Source organism: Bos indicus, chromosome 8 (assembly GCF_029378745.1).
Source record: "Bos indicus isolate NIAB-ARS_2022 breed Sahiwal x Tharparkar chromosome 8, NIAB-ARS_B.indTharparkar_mat_pri_1.0, whole genome shotgun sequence".
NCBI classification, from domain to species: Eukaryota; Metazoa; Chordata; class Mammalia; order Artiodactyla; family Bovidae; genus Bos; species Bos indicus.
The window spans coordinates 74,854,445-74,874,069 of NC_091767.1; the positions used below are offsets into that span (position 1 = coordinate 74,854,445).

At 49.2% G+C, this 19,625-nt stretch overlaps 2 protein-coding genes across 6 annotated transcripts in view; one reads left to right on the forward strand and one right to left on the reverse strand.

Moving 5' to 3' along the window:
* The window catches only part of B4GALT1 (beta-1,4-galactosyltransferase 1), a 55,590-nt gene extending 45,813 nt beyond the window's left edge, over positions 1 to 9,777 (reverse strand). Inside the window, exon 1 of the mRNA XM_019966403.2 lies at positions 9,151 to 9,777. Within this exon, the coding sequence (XP_019821962.1) occupies positions 9,151 to 9,574 (424 nt within the window). The 5' untranslated portion in view covers positions 9,575 to 9,777. The remainder of the gene's footprint in view (positions 1 to 9,150) is intronic.
* A 101-nt stretch (positions 9,778 to 9,878) lies between these two features.
* SPINK4 (serine peptidase inhibitor Kazal type 4) overlaps positions 9,879 to 19,625 on the forward strand; it is a 103,228-nt gene continuing 93,481 nt past the window's right edge. For all 5 annotated transcript variants that reach the window (XR_011568137.1, XR_011568136.1, XR_002181308.2 and 2 more), the window contains exons 1-2: positions 9,879 to 10,141; positions 13,943 to 14,097. The gene's annotated coding sequence lies outside the window, so the exon portion shown is untranslated. The remainder of the gene's footprint in view (positions 10,142 to 13,942; positions 14,098 to 19,625) is intronic.

Below are 19,625 nucleotides of genomic sequence, written 5' to 3' on the forward strand. Positions count from 1 at the left end.
GTCAGACACAATTGAGCCACTAACAGTACTACCAGTAAGAGAGAACATATATTTGGAGCTTACTCTGTGTTAGGCACTGCTTCAAGCCCTTTTGTGCCTACTAACTTCACAGCATCCATGAGGTAGATTCTTTTATTATCCCCATTTTACAGGTGAGAGCAGTGAGGTACAGAGAGAATGACAACTTTCCCAAAGCACACAGCTAACCAGCATGATGGAAAGAAACACTTCCCGTGCCATTTCAAAGGTCACCCACCTAAAAGCTTTATGCCTGCTTAGACAGAGATGACAGAGTCCTCAACAGAGGCCTCATCACAAGACCCCTCAGCCCCTCAGGAGCTCCCATAGAGGGGTCGCGTGGCACATAGAACCAGGGTTCCCCGCTAAAAATCCAGACTCCAGGAGGAAGAGGAAGAAGCTCACTAAGCACCAACAGGTGGGCTTCCCAGGTGGTGCTAGTGGTAAAGAACCCACCTGCCAACGCAGGAGATGTGAGAGACTCGGGTTCGATCCCTGGGGGGGGGAGATCCCCTGGAGGAGGGCATGGCAACCCACTCCAGTATTCTTGCCTGCAGAATCCCCATGGACAGAAGAGCCTGGCAGGTTACAATCCATAGGGTCACAGAGTTGGACATGAGTGAAGCAACTTAGCACACACACTTCAGAGAGAGGAGAAGGGACCAAGGCAGTCAGGATTTGTTCGCAATGATATGAGCTAGAAGAACCAGAATTCAGAATCCTTGCTCCAGAGGCCCTTGAATTCCCCACACTCCAAGCACCTTTTTCTGCACTTCTCCCCTTCTCCTTCCTCCCTTTGGGCCCTCAGTCTAGCTTCCTGGGCCTGCCCTTGTCCACACACTCCAGCTGCACGGCCTTCTCTCTCTTTTATCATTTTCCCTGCACCATGCCTCAACTTCCTGTCCTCTCCTGCCCTGCTGGGGACAGCCTGCCACAGCTGGGACTTTGTTATGGCACTCTCCCCATGTGAAAGCAACTAGCGATGACAACAGGCAGCAGACTCCTGCCCTTCCCAACCAGGGAGACCGTTCAACATGCTGAGAGATCTTCATTTTGACTCTAGCTCTGGCCCAGACCACCCATCCGGGTCCCTGCACCTTCTCAGTGCCCTGGGAGCACCCCTGCCTCCTCTTATCTTTGTCAGGGTCTGTCCACCGCTGAGGAATGCCCCCGGGGTGGGGCCCAGCCTTTGTTCATGTCCGTGTACTGTGCTTCACAGAGCGTAGTTACCAGTACGAGTTTGCTGAATGAGCAAAGGAGTCCCCACTCATCCTCTTCCTGGGCAGGGGGCCTCCTGCCTTTGGGGTAAGTACTCAAGGCTGCCCATTCTGAACCAGGCAGGGACCTTGCCACGCCACCTAAGGTGCTCATTTGAATGCCAAGAGCTACCCAACACCTCCTCGCCAGTGTCCGAGCCTTCTATAATGCAAATACCAGTTACCCTGGGTCCGCCCTAACTGGGAGTCCTTTCCTGTTTTTTCAAGCTGACAGTATCCTGAAACACAAGGGCAGAGGTGCCATTTCAGGATGTCAAAGGCAAAAGGACGGTATGCAAAACAGGAGGACATTTTTAAAGAAATGTTTAAAGGCATTTTCAGAACGCAACCTGTCATGAGGTCAGGCAGTCACTGAAACTTCTGCCAGGGTGCCACCTCGTGACCTGGAGACCCATGTGGTGGGGCAGGAAGGAGCCTGACCTCACACCCTGGTGGTCACACTGGTCTGACATAACCCTGCCCTTCCCTCAGTGCAGCCTCTCCTTCGATAGCCGGGCTCTGTGCCAAATGACCCTGGGCAAAGTCCCAAATCCAAAGTGTGCCTCAGAAGAGAATTTAGCTCCAGAGAGGACATTCAAAGTCGACTGACTTCAAAGCAGACACCTTGCAAAGAGCCTGAGTGTCACGCTCTGCTGGTCTCCGAGGCTTCTCCTGACAGGACTTTGTGGGAACCTATAGATTCTCGCTTCCTGGTCCCTCTCAGATCTCAGGACCCTCTGGAGAGGGGAGGTGGGAGAGCTGTGCTGGTTCACTAGTTTGTTCCCACACCTCTTGCGGACACAGTTCTATCTCAGTCATGTCACCAGAACTGGGTTAGCTAACTGGTGCTCACCCAGCACCATCGCCCCAGGGCCACGAGGCCCAGTCCAGGGACTTGGCTGCTAAGGAGACAGATGGAGATATTACTAAGGAAGCGGACTCCTAGGACATCACGCCCACCACAGAGTCATCCTGCAGCCTGGCCCCTTGCCCCCACCCCAGGCACTTACTTCCTGCGCCTAGTTCTTAATCAGAGTTCTAGACACAGCCTTTATTCAGCAGTAAGTGGTACTCATCTGCCACCACTAAGAAAACCTGAAATTCTCAATGAGTCTATCCTTTAGTAAAAACAGTTTAAAAACCAAGCCCTTTTCTTTCTTTCTTTTTTTAAACCAAGCCCTTTTCAAAAAGTGTTCATCCCCTTTTCTTCCTTTTCAAAAAACTCCACTTTGGAAACAATCCAAAAAGTATGTAAAGTTTTATGCATGAGCCTCAGCAAACCACTAAGAAAACCCAAAAACTGTATGTGTGTTCAGCAACAGTTGAAAAATACAAGTTATACCCTTTGTTGTTTTTAAAGGTATAGGACCAAGCCCGTGATAGAATTTTAAGTGAAAAAATCCTGGCCATCAGGCTATCTAGATCTATCTGTACCAATCTATCTGTCCATTTGTAAAAATTTATCAGCTAAATTCTTAAACATGTATAAGACAAACTTTGCCAATATGCCTGGTGTAGGTATAGGAATATACATGTGCTTTTCAACCTCTTTTAACTTCTCAAATATTTTTCAATGAGCCCACATTACCTTTTACAAAAAGGAGGAAAAAAGATTACTCTCTCCTCAAAGAAAAAAAACAGGCAAAGCCAAGACCCACGGCCCTGGCCTCTGGTATCCTAGTGAGACAAATTCTCCACCTCTCTCTCTCTGAGCTTTGTGAGGGGCTTGGAGAGGCGGCAGGGGGAAAGAGAAGCCGCTATGTTACACACCCAGACCAGACATTAAAATCCCTGCCAAAGAATTCAGCAACAGCCAATAATACAGGCCCTGGCCTGCATTTGTACAGGGAAGGGGCGGGCAGGGCCAGGCTGAAAAGTGGAACCTGAAACACTGAGCGTGTGACTCAGCCCTTCTGCCTCCTAAGGACGAATCCCTTCAGGCCACGTTCACCCAGAACCAGCTTCTTGCCAGGCCCTGTCCCCTATCCTTCAGGCCACCACGACCTTCCAACTTGAAGGTCTGGCCTTTAGAACACGATCGAAGATCTCTCTCCTAGGCCAGCGACCTCGCAGGCCCAGGTAAACAGAGAGGCCCCACAACGGAGGCTTTTGCAATCACAGCCACGGTCCCTCACCAAGTTAAGAGTCAGGTGGAACCCTGTGGATGTCACCGAATCCAACTGTAGGCCCTGTTAGCTCCTCAGATGTCAGGGTCTGGCTTACAGTGATCTCATCACCTGGCCCACATGGGCAGTGCTAGAGGCAAAGGTAAAAAGATCCTCGAGGGAGTTAGCTTAGGGAGGACCACCATCCTAAAACAACTGGAATGCTGCTTAACCAGATAAGAACTGGAATTTCCAGGTGGACGTGGCTTCAAGCAGAATTTCCATCTCCACTTCATGAACACTGATCAGGAAGTCAGGCATGGGAGGCAAGGTGGAAGGGGGTCAGTGAAGAAATCACCCGGTCTGACTTGACCACAGGATGCCTGGGCCCCTTTCACACACTGGCCAGAGCCTAGCTGAGCCTGAAGGGGATGAGACTCCTGGCCCTGCCCCCAGGATCTAGAGGGTCCCCAGGCTGGAATCCATGGAAGATCCAGGATTAACTGTTTTGTCTTCCCCAAACCATACATTTGTCTAGTCCCAGCCTGGAAACCCCTACTCTGCTGCTAACCAAAGACCATAATATCCAACCATACGGCCACTGATGTATCATTATAGTCATTATAAAGCAACAAGTTAAAAATTACCCAGCAGAGCTAATGCAAGGCTTCAGAAATCAGAGGAACATTTTCACACAATCAGATAAAACCAGGACTGGAAAACTTGGTCCCAGCTCTGGGTTTCTGAATAAGAGAAAAAAGAAGGAAGGAAGGAAGGAAAGGGGATGGACAGGGAGGCAGAAAGACTAAACGTGTTTGGACACACTGTGGCTTCCCTAAGTGACATCAGTATGATTTAATTATGTCTCCTCTGCCTAAAGGGGCTTTTCAGGTGGCTCCATGATAAAGACTCTGCCTGCAATGCACGAGATGTAAGAGATGCGGGTTCAATCCCTAGGTTGGTAAGATCCCCGGGAGGAGGGCAAGGCAACCCACTCCAGTTTTGCTGCCTGGAGAATCCCAAGGACAGAAGAGCCTGGAGGGCTACGACCCAAAGGGTCACAAAGTGTTGGACACAACTAAAGTGATTTAGCACATGTACCTCTGCCTAAATTGTGAGTTCCAAAGGAGGAGGCATTTTGTTGTCTCCCTCTCCATAGCTCTAGCACTCAGCCTAGGAACAGGCACACCGTCAAATCCAGACAAACTGTTACCATATCAGACCTCTCAGATGGACCCACCTGTAAACCTAGCAGGGATCTTCCCAAACTCAAGGCCACATTAGGCTGCCCTGAGCCTCTGCACTAAGGGTCTACTGGGCAATAACTTTTAAGCAAAAGCATTAGACTGGGAAGCAGGATATCAGTTTTTCTAGCCCCAGCTGGCTACTGCCTGACTGAGTGGCCTGAGGCAAGATCCTTCCCCTTTAGCACAGTGCATGACAGGGGTCAGGAAACTGGAGACCCATCCTGGGATGTTGTGGTTCCAGGATGCCACAGTTTGAGTCCCATCTTATGCGTGGCTCAGGCACCCTGTAATCCATGGAACTTTCACCTGGTTCATCAGGTGGAGGCACCCATGTGCTTTCACAGAATCTGGGTCAAATTATAACAGACAGGATACACTTCTGCGACCATCAGGCTGCATGGAAAATAGTGAGCCAAAAAGTCATGGAGGGCATTTCTCCTTCTCAGACTGTCAGACAAGAAAGCAAGTCTATGTGTATGTTAGGAAATTATTTTCCCCAGGAAAAGCAACAGGATAAAACTGGTTTAAAAGACTGTTACCGAACCTCCCAAAGCTTAAAGGTCTGGACACAGGGGAAGTTCCTGGTGCCTCCCCAAGCCCCAGGATGAGGCTCCACCCCAAGCCAGAAGGTTACGAGGCTCCAGGACTCATCCCCAAAGGAGAGAGACAGCCCTTTCCCGAGCTGAGGCCACATGTCCTCTAGATACACTATGTCCCATGTGTGATGATGGGAGAGTGGGGGGAGTGGGAATTGTGTGCTGCTGAAGAAACACCTGGGAGCTAAAAGCCAGGGAGAAGCCCAGCAAGTGCTCTGTTCTGCCAAGGGCACAGACCATGTCAAAGGTTTGGCTGACAGCCCCCATGAAACCTGGGGAAAAGGGCTCATGGACAAGTGTTCTCTCAGGGCCCTGGCAACCTGCAGCTATTGGCTGGCCCAGACGCCCACGCCTCTTTGGTGCCCACCTCTAGATCAGAGTCTTCATCTAAACATATGAAGAGGATCTTGCCAAAGGGGAGCTGGGCAAGCGGGGCCTCAGGTTTGGGCAGTCCTATACTCATACCCTCCCGCCACTACCCCAAGGGCTGAAACCAACTGTCCAGGTCAGGCTGGCCTCCCCTAACCAGTCCTACCTGAGCCACTGCCCACCCCTCAGCCAGCCCCTCTCTGAGCGGGCAGTGCCAGTCAAGTATGTTGTGCTGCCGCCAAATCCAAGCAGAGATAAACATTCCCGGAAAAGTAACTCAGCACACGGCCGCTACTCTTCCCAGGCTGACTATATCTCAGGCAAACACCCAGGCAGCCAGAAAAGAGAGCCTTAATGCCATGCTCAGTGAGATGCTGCACAGCCAGGCCAAGGGCTGAGATGACAGCACCTACAAGCCTGGACTCCCTGGGAGGACTCCCTGGGAACTTGCAGGAATCCTTAGCAAAGACCCATCTCTCCCCTATAGCTCTCATTCCTGAAAGCCTCACCTCAACCCAGCAGGGATCTGGGGACAGGGCCTACTCTGGCTCCAAACACTGCAACCTGCCCTGATATACAGGGTAGACAGACGCAGGACTCCAACTCTGAAGTGTACTGAAGTCTGGCTGCTGCTGCTGCTAAGTCGCATCAGTCGTGTCCGACTCTGTGCGACCCCAGAGATGGCAGCCCACCAGGCTCCTCTGTCCCTGAGATTCTCCAGGCAAGAACACTGGAGTGGGTTGCCATTTCCTTCTCCAATGCATGAAAGTGAAAAGTGAAAGTGAAGTCGCTCAGTCGTGTCCGACTCTTCATGACCCCATGGACTGTAGCCTACCAGGCTCCTCCATCCATGGGATTTCCCAGGCAAGAGTACTGGAGTGGGGTGCAAAGTCTGGCTGAGGCTCTGACAACCCAGGACAGACTGAACAGGGACCTGTGAGCAGCCCAGCCTGGTGCCTGGCTCCAGCAGGAAGGACATGCCCGTCACCCATCACCCACCAGCCAGGAGAGAGCCAAGCATAGGCAAGCATAGCCAAGCATAGACCCTTGGATGCCAGAGAGCAGAGCCCAGTTGTGCACAGGAACTGCAAGTAGTGAAAAGGCCACAGCTTCAAACCCCGAGGGTGCTTTCTCCCAACGACCTCAAAACCACCATGTTAGGCGTTTAGCTGACACCTGCCCAGCTGAACAGATGGGCTTGACTCCCCCAACCCACACAAACACGTCCCTGGAGACTTTCAGCTTTCTCAAGGCCCTCTCCTAACCAGGAACCTCCACATTGCGAGCATCCAGTCCTCGAACCTAAGGGCTCAATAACAGTGAAGAGAAACCCTCTGCCCTCACCTTCCAGAGCTGCCTCGGCAGAAGCCAAAACGTCAGGGTCCCATGCATGTTACATTAAGGTGGACGAGCTAGAGAAGGCCCAGGGCCTCTCCCCACCCCAAACCTGTGCTCTCCAAAACTTTGTCTCTCAGGAAGTCTGTTTGTGCCGTCAGAGTCAACTCAGAAACAAGTGACTGGCCACCCATCACCAGCAACACCATTACGAAACAAAACCAAGAGAGCACAGGCCACCGCAGCCCCCCACGCTTCACTGAGACGGTCCCACACTTCAAACACCATTCTAATGGACTCTGGGCTCCGGTCCTTTAATTTGCTAGAGGATTTCTCTTCCTTTCTACATAATATCTGGGCAACAATTAAAAACAAAAGGTCAAAATCTGGCCTCTGTTGGCAGGTTAATCGCTCAGTTGTATCCGACTCTTTGCGACCCCATGGACTGTAACCTGCCAGGCTCCTCTGTCCATGGAATTCTCCAGGTAAGAATACTGGAATGGGTAGCCATTCGCTTTTCTGCAGATCTTCCCGACCCAGGGATCAAACCCGGGTCTCCTGCATTGCAGGCAGATTTTTTTTACCGCATTGCAGGGAGACTCTTTACCGTCTGAGCCACTAGGGAAGTCCCTCTGGGGTGTGAAGACTCACCAGCTCTCTTCCCCTTTCTATGCTGTTCAGGGCCATCTCCAGAGGCTGACAAAATGGAACTTCAAATCCTGGGTCCTATTTGCATGTACTTAACAAACACAATCTCATATAGTCCTAAAAATAACCCTGTGAGTTAGGCATGGACAAGCCCATTTTACACATGAGAAAGGGATTCTGAGGACCCCATAACATGTCTGAGGTCAGACACACAGCAGCATGGCCAAGATTTCATTTCATTTCCAGGACCAGTTTTAGTCACCCAGACTAACCATCAAGTCCAAAGGAATTCAAGCTTCTGGTTTAAAAAAAACAAAAAACAAAACAAAACCTCAATTCATGTCCGACCAATTCCAAGAACATCCTCCCAAACTTGATATGAAAATACTGAAGTAATTATTGGAAAAATTGAGCAAGAGCATGTAGGAGGCTTGCTCTGCCAGGGCTCTTCGAAAAAGTGACAGTTCCTACTGGCAAGATGCCTGCCCTTCTGCTGGGTCCCTCATTCAGAATGACATTCTCGACATCCTGGCATTGAAACTGAGCAGCCACCTGTCTGGTAATCTTGGGAGCAACCTGTGGCTGCCTTAAGCTTCACTGCCAGTGGATTACAGGTCTAGGGGAGGTTCCGATGGGCACAGGCTCAGCCTCTTCCTGACATAAGGAACGCAAACCCACCAACCCAAGCTCTCTGCTCCCACTGAAACACAGGCTGTAGGAGCCAGTTCAGATCATCTGGGCAAGATACCTGAGACTCCAGGCTGCTACCAAGGAAGGGACAACATGGTACTAACTGGTTACATTGTAGCCCTCCAGCTCCCAGGATACACACACTACACTGGTACAAATACACTCCGCCCCTGGGAGGGCCCCGCTCACAGACATTTTGGGAACCTACATGGGCAGGAAGCTGGGGAGGAGGGCCCCAGGGCAGGCATCTATACAGAGGAGGAACTGAACACAATAGTGACAATCTACCGAGGGCTTACCCACAGTAAACTAAACTCTTGTTTACACTGCTTCGTCTAATCTTCCAAGAGTCCCCTGAAACAGGTAACCCTTCTTATTCCCATTTAACAGATGAAAAACCAGAGGTTTAGGGACAAGTCACGTTCCCAAACGCTTAGGAATAAAGTTAATCCACACTCAGGAGACGATGGGTCTACCGAAGACAGAGATGTGACCTGGGAGGTCTGCTCCCTTCCCTGCTGGAGGCCTCATCATCAATTTTCTAAGCTAAAGAGGGTTACTCTGAGCTGCCTGGTAGTCCCTAAGCAGAGTTAGCAGGGCGAAGGCTGCTCCGAATTAGTAGGACTCAAACTCCCGAAACTTTTTGAGGTTTGGGCCACAGCTGGGAAGTCTCCAAGGCCTTCTCCGGTTCTGGGGTCGGAGGGGCCTAAAGGTTTTCCAAAACCGTGCCCGACTCAGCCTCCATGAATCCGAAGGGACTCACCTCCCAACCTCTCACCCCAGTCCAGCCCGGAACCTCTGTCTGCGGATTAGGGGCTCTGATCCGGAACAGGGGGGGCTGTCTGTCGTGGAAGAGGGCATGGGCGAACCTCCATGGGGATCTTACCGAGCAGCGGGGACTCCTCAGGGCATGCGGTCAGCGAGCGTGTTGTGGTGGAGGGCACTGGGGCCGAAGTCAAGTTGCTCCCCGGGCCCGGGCCAGGGCCGGGGTGAGAGTACGCGTCTAGGTTGGAGGGGGCCCGCGAGCGCGGCTTGGAAGAGTTCTGCAAAGGCGGCGGCGGTGCGACCCCTCGCAGCCGGAGCTCCCCGGAGGGCTGCCCGATAGCGGCGGCGCCGTGAGAGCTTCCCTGAAGCGGTGGGTGGACTCCGACCAGCTGAGGCAGGCGTCTTAGGTCTCGGCCGGCCAGGTAATAGACGAGGGTGACGCCAAGATGCAGGGCGCAGACAGCCACGAGGAGGCGGCAGGCCCGCTGCAGGGACGCGCCCGGCATCGCGGCACTGCCGCCCAGGAGCGGCTCCCGAAACTTCATCTTCCCGCCGCCGCTTTAAGAGGGGGGTGGGCTACCGCGAGGAAGGCGGCCCGCCCGCGGGCCGCCAGCCAGGCACTGCCAGACCGCAGCAACTGGGGGAGGGACGGGAGGCGGGGGGAGGCGAAGGAGCGGCACCGGCGGGCAGGCGGCGGATCTCGGCGACTCTGGCCGGCTCAGCAGCCCAGCCAGCAGAAGTGCGCCCAAGGCGCGGGCGCGGGCTGGGGCGGGGCCGCCAGCGGGGCGGGGGCAGGGCCCCGGTAGAAGCAGAGTTTTCGGGACTGTAGCTGGAGGGCGGGGCCTCCTGGGACGGGGCCGAGTGGGTGGGCGTGGTCGAGCTGAGGGGCGGGGCCTGTGGAGGGTGGGCTACCCGGGCTACCCGGGCGGAGCCGTTCGGGCAGGCGGTTGGCAGCACGCAGGCTCCGCGTTGAGCTCTCGGGTTCCCACGCTGCCCTCCTCTCAAGCCCGCACCGTGAGGATTCGGTGCCTACTAAGCCTCGCTTCCTCCTCCTCTTCCTCCGAGCTGCCCCCGAGAGGCGCCGCCACTTCCTGCGGGGCTAAAGAGCAGGGGTACGCGCCTGGGCCTGCGGCGCGGCGTCAGAGAAGAGGGAGGAGAAGAGGGCAGGCTGGTGGTTGTCTGGAGGGGTTGGGGCCGAGGCAGCTTTCCCGAACGGTGGACCTCGGTAGATCTGGGGGGTGGGGGGGTGGGGCGGTCCACGAAGAGGGCGGAGAAAGGTTGCTCTGGAAACGGATTCGATGCCCAGCGGGAGGTAGGACAGCGGAAGGATTCTTAGGGAGGTTCGAACCCCCTCCCTAGGCGGAGCTAGGTCCCTCTACCAAGCTGGGAAGGTGGGGGGCCCAGCAAGGAGGCGTGGCTCACCTGGCATCCTGCGGAAAAGAAAGTGGACGAAGCTTCTCTGGACAAAGCTTCTCTGGACTCACTGTCCGACAGCCCAGGCTAGGGGATATCGGAGACCCACCCAGCTCGGATTGGGAGTGTGTGGGTGCCTGTTCTAGCGCATCCCACACCATGCATTGCATGGGAGGATGTCCTGGAGCCCAAGTAACTCCTACGCTGCCATGCACAGGAAGAGCAGCTGGCTTTATTTACAGTATGAACGGACCTGGACTCAATGCCATGAAGTAGGGGATTGTTCCCATTTTACAGATAGAGTTCAAGGCTCAAGAAATTTAAGACTTGCTCAGCTGGTGTGTGGCAGAGGCAGAAATCTGGCTCTGAAACCATTATTTCCCACTTGTTGATTTGCAGATAAGGGCTGGAAGCTGTCTATGCTATGCTATGCTAAGTCACTTAAGTCGTGTCCGACTCTGTGTGGCCCCATAGACGGCAGCCACCAGGCTCCCCCGTCCCTGGGATTCTCCAGGCAAGAACACTGGAGTGGGTTGCCATTTCCTTCTCCAATGCATGAAAGTGAAAAGTGAAAGCAAAGTTGCTCAGTCGTGTCCGACTCAGTGACCCCATGGATTGCAGCCTACCAGGCTCCTCCATCCATGGGATTTTCCAGGCAAAAGTGCTGGAGTGGGGTGCCATTGCCTTCTCTGGGAAGCTGTCTAGGTGAGAGGTTTAGGCGCTGAAGTCGCTTGCTTCAGATTTGACCCGGGCCCACCTGATTGCCTCAGTGGGCAGGCACCTCATTCCTGAGGACTCATGGAGGTGCTATCACTTTGGTGGATGGGGCAGCTGAGGGGCTGTGGCAGCCTACTCTAAAGTGCTACCATACACTGAAAGAGTTTCCTACAGCCAGTCAGACACAAGTGTAACTGCTTTACGTATGTTGCCTCAGTCTTAATGCCAGAAGTAGGCAGTTGTTACTCTCACCACTTCACAGATGAGAAAATTGAGGCTCAGGAGTTGACACGTGGTTGTGATCACACAGAATCTCCTTTCTTCACTTGGCTTCCTGGACAGCACGCTTTCCTCACTTCACTGGCCGCCACTCTGTTTCATGGGCTTCTCCTCTTTCCTGGTTGTTGAAGGCCCCAGCCCATAATAGTCCACGAATGTTCTTTTCTGTGTACACTCCCTAGGGGTGATTTATAATATCTGCAGGCTGATGACTGCAAAATTTTCTATCCCAAGCCCTGACCAACCAACTCATATTCAATTGCCTCTCCTACTGGCATCTCAAACTCAACACATTCTGCCCCGAACAACCTACTCCCTACACTCCATTCCATTCTTACTCGCCTCAGAGAATGGCGTTCTCCACTGTTCATCTCTCTGTTGTTCATCCATTTCCCCAAGCCCCAAACCTAAAAGGTGTCCTTGGTGTGCTTTTCTTATTCTTAAAGGCCATTTCCAGCCCCTCAGCAAGTCTTGTCAGTGCTACCTTCAAATTATCAGAATCAACCACTTCGTAACTCTGCTATAACCATCCTAGACCGAGCCACCATCGTGGTGGCCTGGATTATAAAGTAGACTCCAAACTGGTCACCCTGCTTCTACCTTCACCATGCCCCCTCCCCAATCTATTTTCTAAGCATGTAGGGAGATCATTGTAATCATAAATCAATTCATGTCACTTTATTTAGAAAAAGGGCTTCCCAGGTGGCTCAGTGGTAAAAAATCTGCCTGTTAATCCAGAAGAGGCAGGAGACGTGGGTGCAGTCCTTGGGTCAGGAAGATTCCCTGTAAGAGGAAATGGCAACCCACTCCAGTATGCTTGCCTGGAGAATCCCATGGACAGAGGAGCCTGGTGGGCTGCAGTCCATAGGGTCGCAAAGAGTCAGACACGTATTTAGAAAAAAAATATGTATTTAGAAAAAACTCCACATCTGTAGAAGCCCTGTCTTATCTGATTTCTATCTCTATTCCCCTATCACTTTCTTCTGCTATCATCCTGTACCATGCTCTACCTGCTTAACCACACTAACACACTAACCTAATTGCTGCTATTCCTTGAACTTACCTTGTTTCTTCCTGCCTCGGGATGTTTGTATTTGCTGTTCAGTTAACCTGAAACACCTAGGAAATGCCTCCTGTGCCCAATCAGTCATGTCTGCCTTTTTTCAACTCCTTGGACTGCTGCCTGCCAGGCTCCTCTATCCATGGGATTTTCCAGGCAAGGATACTGGAGTGGGTTGCCATTTCCTTCTCCAGGGGATCTTCCCAACTGAGGGATCGAACCTGCATCTCCTACATCTCCTGCATTGGCAGGTGGATTCTTTACCACTGAGCCACCTGGGAAGCCCACTACTTAGCCCTATTTTACATTCAGATCTCTCAAATGTCACCTTATGAGAGAGGGCTTCTCAGACTAACCTATGTAGAATAGTTCCGCCCACCCAAATCTGCTTAACCTGCTTGATTTTTTTTCGGAGTAGTTATCACTACCCCAAATTAAACATTTAATTTATTGTTGTCTCTCTCTCTCTCATTAGGAGATCAGATGCATGAGTGTAGGAACTTTCTCTCTTGTTTACTACTATATCCTCAGCTTCTAGAACTGAACCACAGACATAGTTGGCACTGAATAGACATTTGTTAAAATACCTAGAATATTTGTTAAATATATTATTTTACGTATGTGTAAGTATACTTCCCTGTAGCTCAAACGATAAAGAATCTGTCTGCAGCGCAGGAGACCCAGGTTCAACCCCTGGGTTGGGAAGATCCCCTGGAGAATGTAACAACAACCAACTCCAGTATTCTTGCGGGAAGAATCCCATGGACAGAGGACCCTAGCAGCCTATAGTGCATTCGGTCGCAAAGAGTCAGACACAACTGGGTGACTAAAACTACTACTAAGTATATTAAATATTTTGCATATTTTACAAATATTGCTAATGAATGCTTATGATCATCTTGATAATGTGGGAACGGGAGAGGGGAGGAACTATTGCATTTCAAACACAGAAGTCAAGAGTTGTTCACCAGGGAACTGGTAAGGGTAAAGCTGGCACCAGCTGTCTATGCCTAGAGAAAAATGCCTGGCTACTGAGTGAGGATGGGTCAGAATAGTCCCCTTTCTGAAAAAGGTGAGGAGGGGAAAATGGAGGTGTCTCTTTTATATGTCCAGAAAATGACCAAGAGACAGAATCGAGCGGAGGTTAAGGGTCACAGACCTACCCAAAGACCCTCTCTGTGGCCAGAAAGCAGAAAAAGGAACAACACTTGCTTACTGTCCATCTCTTGGGAACACACAGAGTCCACTGAGGCTTGACACAGCCTCAACAGCTCCCCCATCCCAAGGTACCTAGAATTGGTCAGTTTCTTGCTTCAGAAAGGTCCAGAAAGTCAAAAGCCACCCAGGACAACATTGCCCAGCTGTCTAAACCTGAAATAGAGTTAGAGACAGAAACAGACCCAAGATAACCTTCTTCAGTTCTTTTCACTCTTGACTTTGTCAGATGAAAAATTAATACCATGAAGAGATACCAGAAGGAGGAAGCTGCAGTGCTGATTGGACAAAAGCTGGAATCTGGGTTTGATGTTTACCCATCCAATGCTGATCTTCCCAGAACCACCCAGCTGACTGCTTCTCCCTGCAGGTTGCCTTCAACTGGTTAGTGATTTCCTCTGCCCTCTTATAGTACCCTCATTGCACCTGTCATTTTACATTTTTTTTCACCCTAGTAGGTGAGAAGAGCATAGAGTAGTGCCTGGCACATGGTGGATAGTTATTTCAGTTATTTATTTCTGTATAACACACCATCTCAAAGGTTAGTATCTTAAAATTAACCATTTCTTTATCACAGTTTTGTGGGTAAACTAGCAGTTCTGCTTCACGTGGTGTCAGCTGAGGCAGTAGCACAGTTGGAAGTTCCAAAATGGTGTCATTCACAATGGCTGGCAGCTGGCACTGGTTTGGGGTTGGGTCAGAATGGGTCATGGATCAGGAGTCTCGGTTCTTCACGTGAGCCTCTCCACAAGGGCCTCTCATGTGGCTACTTGGGTTTTCTCACAAACTTGACTGTGTGTTCCTGGAATGAGCATTTCAAGAACAAGGGGAGAAGATGCACATCCCAGAGGGCCTAGCCTTAAGCGTCAGGTCTGTGGGCATTTTCTTTCTTTATTCTCATGTTATGTATTTATTTTTGCCTAGCTGGGTCTTCGTTGCTTCACGCATGCTTTCTCTTGTTGCAGTGAGCAGGGGCTACTGTTTGAGCTGCGCAGGCTTCTCACTATGGTGGCTTCTCTTGTGAAGCACAGGCTCCAGGCATGCAGGCTTTAGTAGCTGCAGCTCTAGGACACACGAGTTTCCTTAGTTGTGACACACAGGCTCAGTATTTCTGGCTCTTGGGCCCAAGAGTGCAGGCTCAGTAGTTGTGGCTCACTGGGCTTTGTTGCTCTGCAGCATGTGGGATCTTCTGCAGCCAGGGATCAAACCTGTGTCCCCTGACCTGGCAGGTGGGTTTTTATCCACTGTGCCACCAGTGAAGTCCGTGTGAGCATTTTAGATAAATTACAGAAGAATTCAGATTCAAGGGGAGTAAAAATAGACTCTACCACTTGATAAGAGGAGGGGTAAAGAATTGGCAGCCATCCTTTTTAATTGACTGCAGTTTGCCCAGAGACCACAAATTATTTCAATTCCTCCCCCATGTAAAATACATTAATCTTCCCCACTCCAAATTTTCCAAAGGTTCATCCCATTATAACTTCAGGTTCAAGTCCAGAATTGTATCATTTATATTAAGTATGATTCATCAGGTTCAAGAACATATGAACTATAAAACAAATTGTCTTCTTCCTCTTCCTGTTGCTGAATAGTTGAGTCCAAAGGCCATTAGGCAGGGATGAACGAGGTAGGAGTCCACATGTCATAGGTGTGGATAATGTGTCAGCTGCTGCTGCTGCTGCTGCTAAGTCGCTTCAGTCGTATCCAACTCTGTGCGACCCCAAAGACGGCAGGCCACCAGGCTCCCCTGTCCCTGGGATTCTCCAGGCAAGAACACTGGAGTGGGTTGCCATTTCCTTCTCCAATGCATAACAGTGAAAAGTGAAAGTGAGTCGCTCAGTCATGTCCGACTCTTAGTGACCCCATGGACTGCAGCCTACCAGGCTCCTCCATCCACGGGATTTTCCAGGCAAGAGTACTGGAGTGGGGTGCCATTGCCTTCTCTGAGTGTGTGTCAGAGCCCAAGTGAACAAGGGGAAGGAATAAGGGGAGGGGAGTGGCAGCCCAGCACAGGATATCAAAGTCTGAGCAGAGTAAAGAGGGCACCCATGGATTATTGGGGGATTTCTGTGAAGTAAGTCAGCCCACTGCAAGGAGTTGGAGTCCCACTGGGGTGAGGAGATCCTCAAATACAGGGAGACTGATTAAAAGTAACTGTATATAGGTAATGAGAGTCACCCAAGTTTCTGACTGCCAGAGAAGGGAGTTACAAGTATAGACAAGTAGAAAACTGAAAGGAACTCTGATACTTTACTGAAATTGGAGAAATCGCTGTGAATGCATAGTTTCAATACATAGATAATAAAATAAATATAGCTGTGTGTTTATATGTAAATATGAGTGAATACCTGGGAGAATTCTTGAGGGCAGAAGCTTCCCAAAAGTGTTAGTCCCTCAGTTGTGTCCAACTCTGTGACCGCATGAACTGTAGCCCGCCAGGCTCCTCTGTCCATGGGATTTCCCAGGCAAGAATACTGGAGTTGGTTGCTTTTTCCTTCTCCAGGGGATCTTCCTGACCCAGGGATCAAACCTGGGTCTCCCACATTGCAGGCAGATTCTTTACTGTCTGAGCCACGAGGGAAGCAACCTAGCACCCAAATCTTAGTTTCTAAATACGATTTTCCAATAAAAGGAACTAGGTATCCTAGAAGGAAAGGCTGATTTCAGGGACATTACAAGATGAGCCTGGAAAATCTTATGCCAGAAGGTAAAAAAGAACCCAAGCTCCTGATTTAAAACCCCCACCTCCCTGCAATGTTTCCTTTTGGTTAACCATAAGTTTGTTTTCAACATCTGGAACTCTGTTTCTATTTTGTGAATAAGTTCATTTATATCATTTTTAATTAGATTTCATATATGAATGATATATTTGTCTTTTTCTGTCTGACTTACTTCACTTAATATGATAATCGCTAGGTCCATCCATGTTGTTGCAAATGGCATTATTTTGTTCTTTTTTATTGCTGAGTAGTATTACAATGTATATATGAACCACATCTTCTTTATCCATTTCTCTGTTGATGGACATTTAGATTGCTTCCAGCTCTTGGCTGTTGTAAATAGTGCTGCAGTGAACATTGGGGTGCATGAATCTTTTCAGCTTATGTTTTTCTGAGTATATGCCCAGGAGTAGGGTTGTTGAATCATATGGCGATTCTACTTTTAGTTTTTTAAGGAACCTCCATACTGTTCTCCATAGTGGTTTTACAAGTTTACATCCCCACCAGCAGTATAGGAGGATTCCCCTCTCTGCATATCTTCTCCAGCATTTCCTATTTGTAGACTTTTAAATGATGACCATTCTAACTGGTATGGGGTGATACCTTATTGTAGTTTTGATTTGCATTTCTCTGACAATTAGTGATATTGAGCATCTTTTCATGTGCTTTTTGGCCATATGTATGTCTTCTTTGGAGAAAAGTCTATTTAGATCTTCTGCTCATTTTTTAATTGGGTTGTTTGTTTTTCTGACATAGAGTTACATGAGCTGCTTACATATTTTTTGAGATTAATCCCTTGTCAGTTGCTTCGCTTGCAAATATTTTCTCCCATTCTGTGAGTTGTCTGTTCATCTTGTTTATAGTTTCCTTTGCTGTGCATAAGCTTTTAAGCTTAATTAGGATAAAGAAACTTTAATGATATATTTACATAACTTCAAAGTACCTCTCCTACAAAACACTTGTAATTTCGATGGGAAACATTAGAGAAATCCAAATTATGAAACATTCTACAAAATAACCATGCTGAAATCCTAAAAAAATTGTCAAGGTCATGATCATCAAGAAAAGATGCAGAACTGTTCCCCATTGAAGGAAACTAAAGAGAAATGGAAACCAAATGCATTACCATGATTCTGAAGTGGCTCCTTCTGCCATAAAGAATATTTTGGGGACAACCAGTGAAACTTGACTTAGGACTAAAGGTAAGATAATGGTAATAAAATAATATTAATTTCTTGATTTTGATGATTGTAGTTATGTCTTTACTGCTTCATCTAGTCCCAACCTAATCTAAAATAAAATGTGGTTTGGGACGGGGTTTTGGAGAGAGATGGGGGTTCCAGACACCTGAGCTTAACAATGGAGGAGGAAATGGCAACCCACTCCAGTATTCTTGCCTAGAGAATCCCGTGGACAGAGGAGCCTGATGGGCTGCTGTCCATAGGGTCGCACAGAGTTGGACATGACTGAAGCGACTTAGCATGCATCCATGTGTTGGAGAAGGAAATGGCAACCCACTCCAGTATTCTTGCCTGGAGAATCCCAGGGACAGAGGAGCCTGGTAGGCTGCCATCTATGGGGTCACACAGAGTCGGACACTACTGAAGCGACTTAGCAGCAGCAGCAGCAGCAGTTATGTTAGAGATAATGAAGGACAGGGAAGCCTGGTGTGCTGCAGTCCATGGGGCCGCAAAGAGCAACTGAACACCAACAGTAACTTATGTTGGAAATATGCACCTAAGATTTCAGGGTAATGTGGCATCGTGTCAAAAATTTACTCTCAAATTGTTAAAAACAGCATTTGTACTAAACTTGCAACTTTTCTGTAAGTTGTCTTTTCCCCTCATATCCAACATATAACAGGAAGACAGGGACAGGAAAATCATAATAGAAACTCCCACTTAAAAGGGGGTAATAAACATAGCAGTCCTTAAGTCTTTAGGAAATCTAGGATTCCATGGTGCAAATGTCACAGTTTCCCCCTGCTCCAGAGTCCAGAAATGTGATTCTCTGTGGTTCTTCACCCTCTGGGTTCTTGGCTCCATCCTCTGGGTCGTTCCTCCTTTCCCTTGGTTTGCAGCAGAGTGGTTTGTTCAGGCTGCTTCAGTGGGTGCCCAGTGCCCTCATTTCATTTTGAACTGTCTTTGTCTATTTTAGTTCAAGCTAGTGGTACTTATACTGGTACAATTCTGTTAGGTGAGGAGAAAATAATAAAAAATTTTGTGTATTTCCCATGAAATTGAGTTTCACTCCATTCGACAAAAACTACATCCCTAAGTCTCAACACAAGTTCCTCCCTTCTTTTGTGAGTCAGGGTACCATCGGACAAATCCTTAAGATTCTTAGAAGCACTTTCATCTAGATAAGAAGTCCATAAGGCACTGCTTGAAACCTTTATGAGATTTTATGTCAAGAGTTATACAGTCATGTCCTTGACCTTGAAACCAAACATTACTGGGAGTGTCCTAGAATTAATCCTGCCTCTGGGTTTTAGTTTACGTTGAGTAAACTGTTTTTGCAGTTTGGGATTAAGATTTCTTAGAACACCTAGGTGGTTTTCTGCTTCATATAGTGTTGGCTGGCGTATGGCCTCATTCACATGGCTAAAAGTTGGTGCTGGTTGCTGTCTGGGAGTTTAGTTGGAACTGTTAGCCAAAAGTTTCAGTTTTCCTTCATGGGACTTTTCCACATGCCTGCTTGGGCTTCCTTACAGCATGGCAGCTAGACTCTAAGAAGGAGTATCCCAAATACATAGGAGGGAGTGGAAGATCTCTTAAGACCAAGTATTGGAAGTTATTCAGTGACACTACATTCTGTTGGTAAGAACAGGTCACAGAGCCAGCCCAGCTTCAAGAGGAGGGGAAGTAGACTTCATCTCTTGATGAGAGATGTGGTAAAGAATTTGTGTCATTATAACATAAATAAACTGTTTCTCAGGATGGTACTCCCATCCACACTTGTTTTGAGTGCCCAGGTGGGCCTCTTCCCATGACCTGAAGCGAGGTTGGCTTCCTCCTCACATTCTTTCCCCCAAACCCACAAAGTGCCCCTAATGCTGGATTTGTGCCCCATGAAGTGATCTTAGCCATCCATTCCCAGAAGTATCTATACCCAGAAAAGAACGTGCCCACAGTCTGTTGGAATGAATTCTTTCCTCAAGTGCTACTTTCTCATACCCTGGAAAGGCCAGCA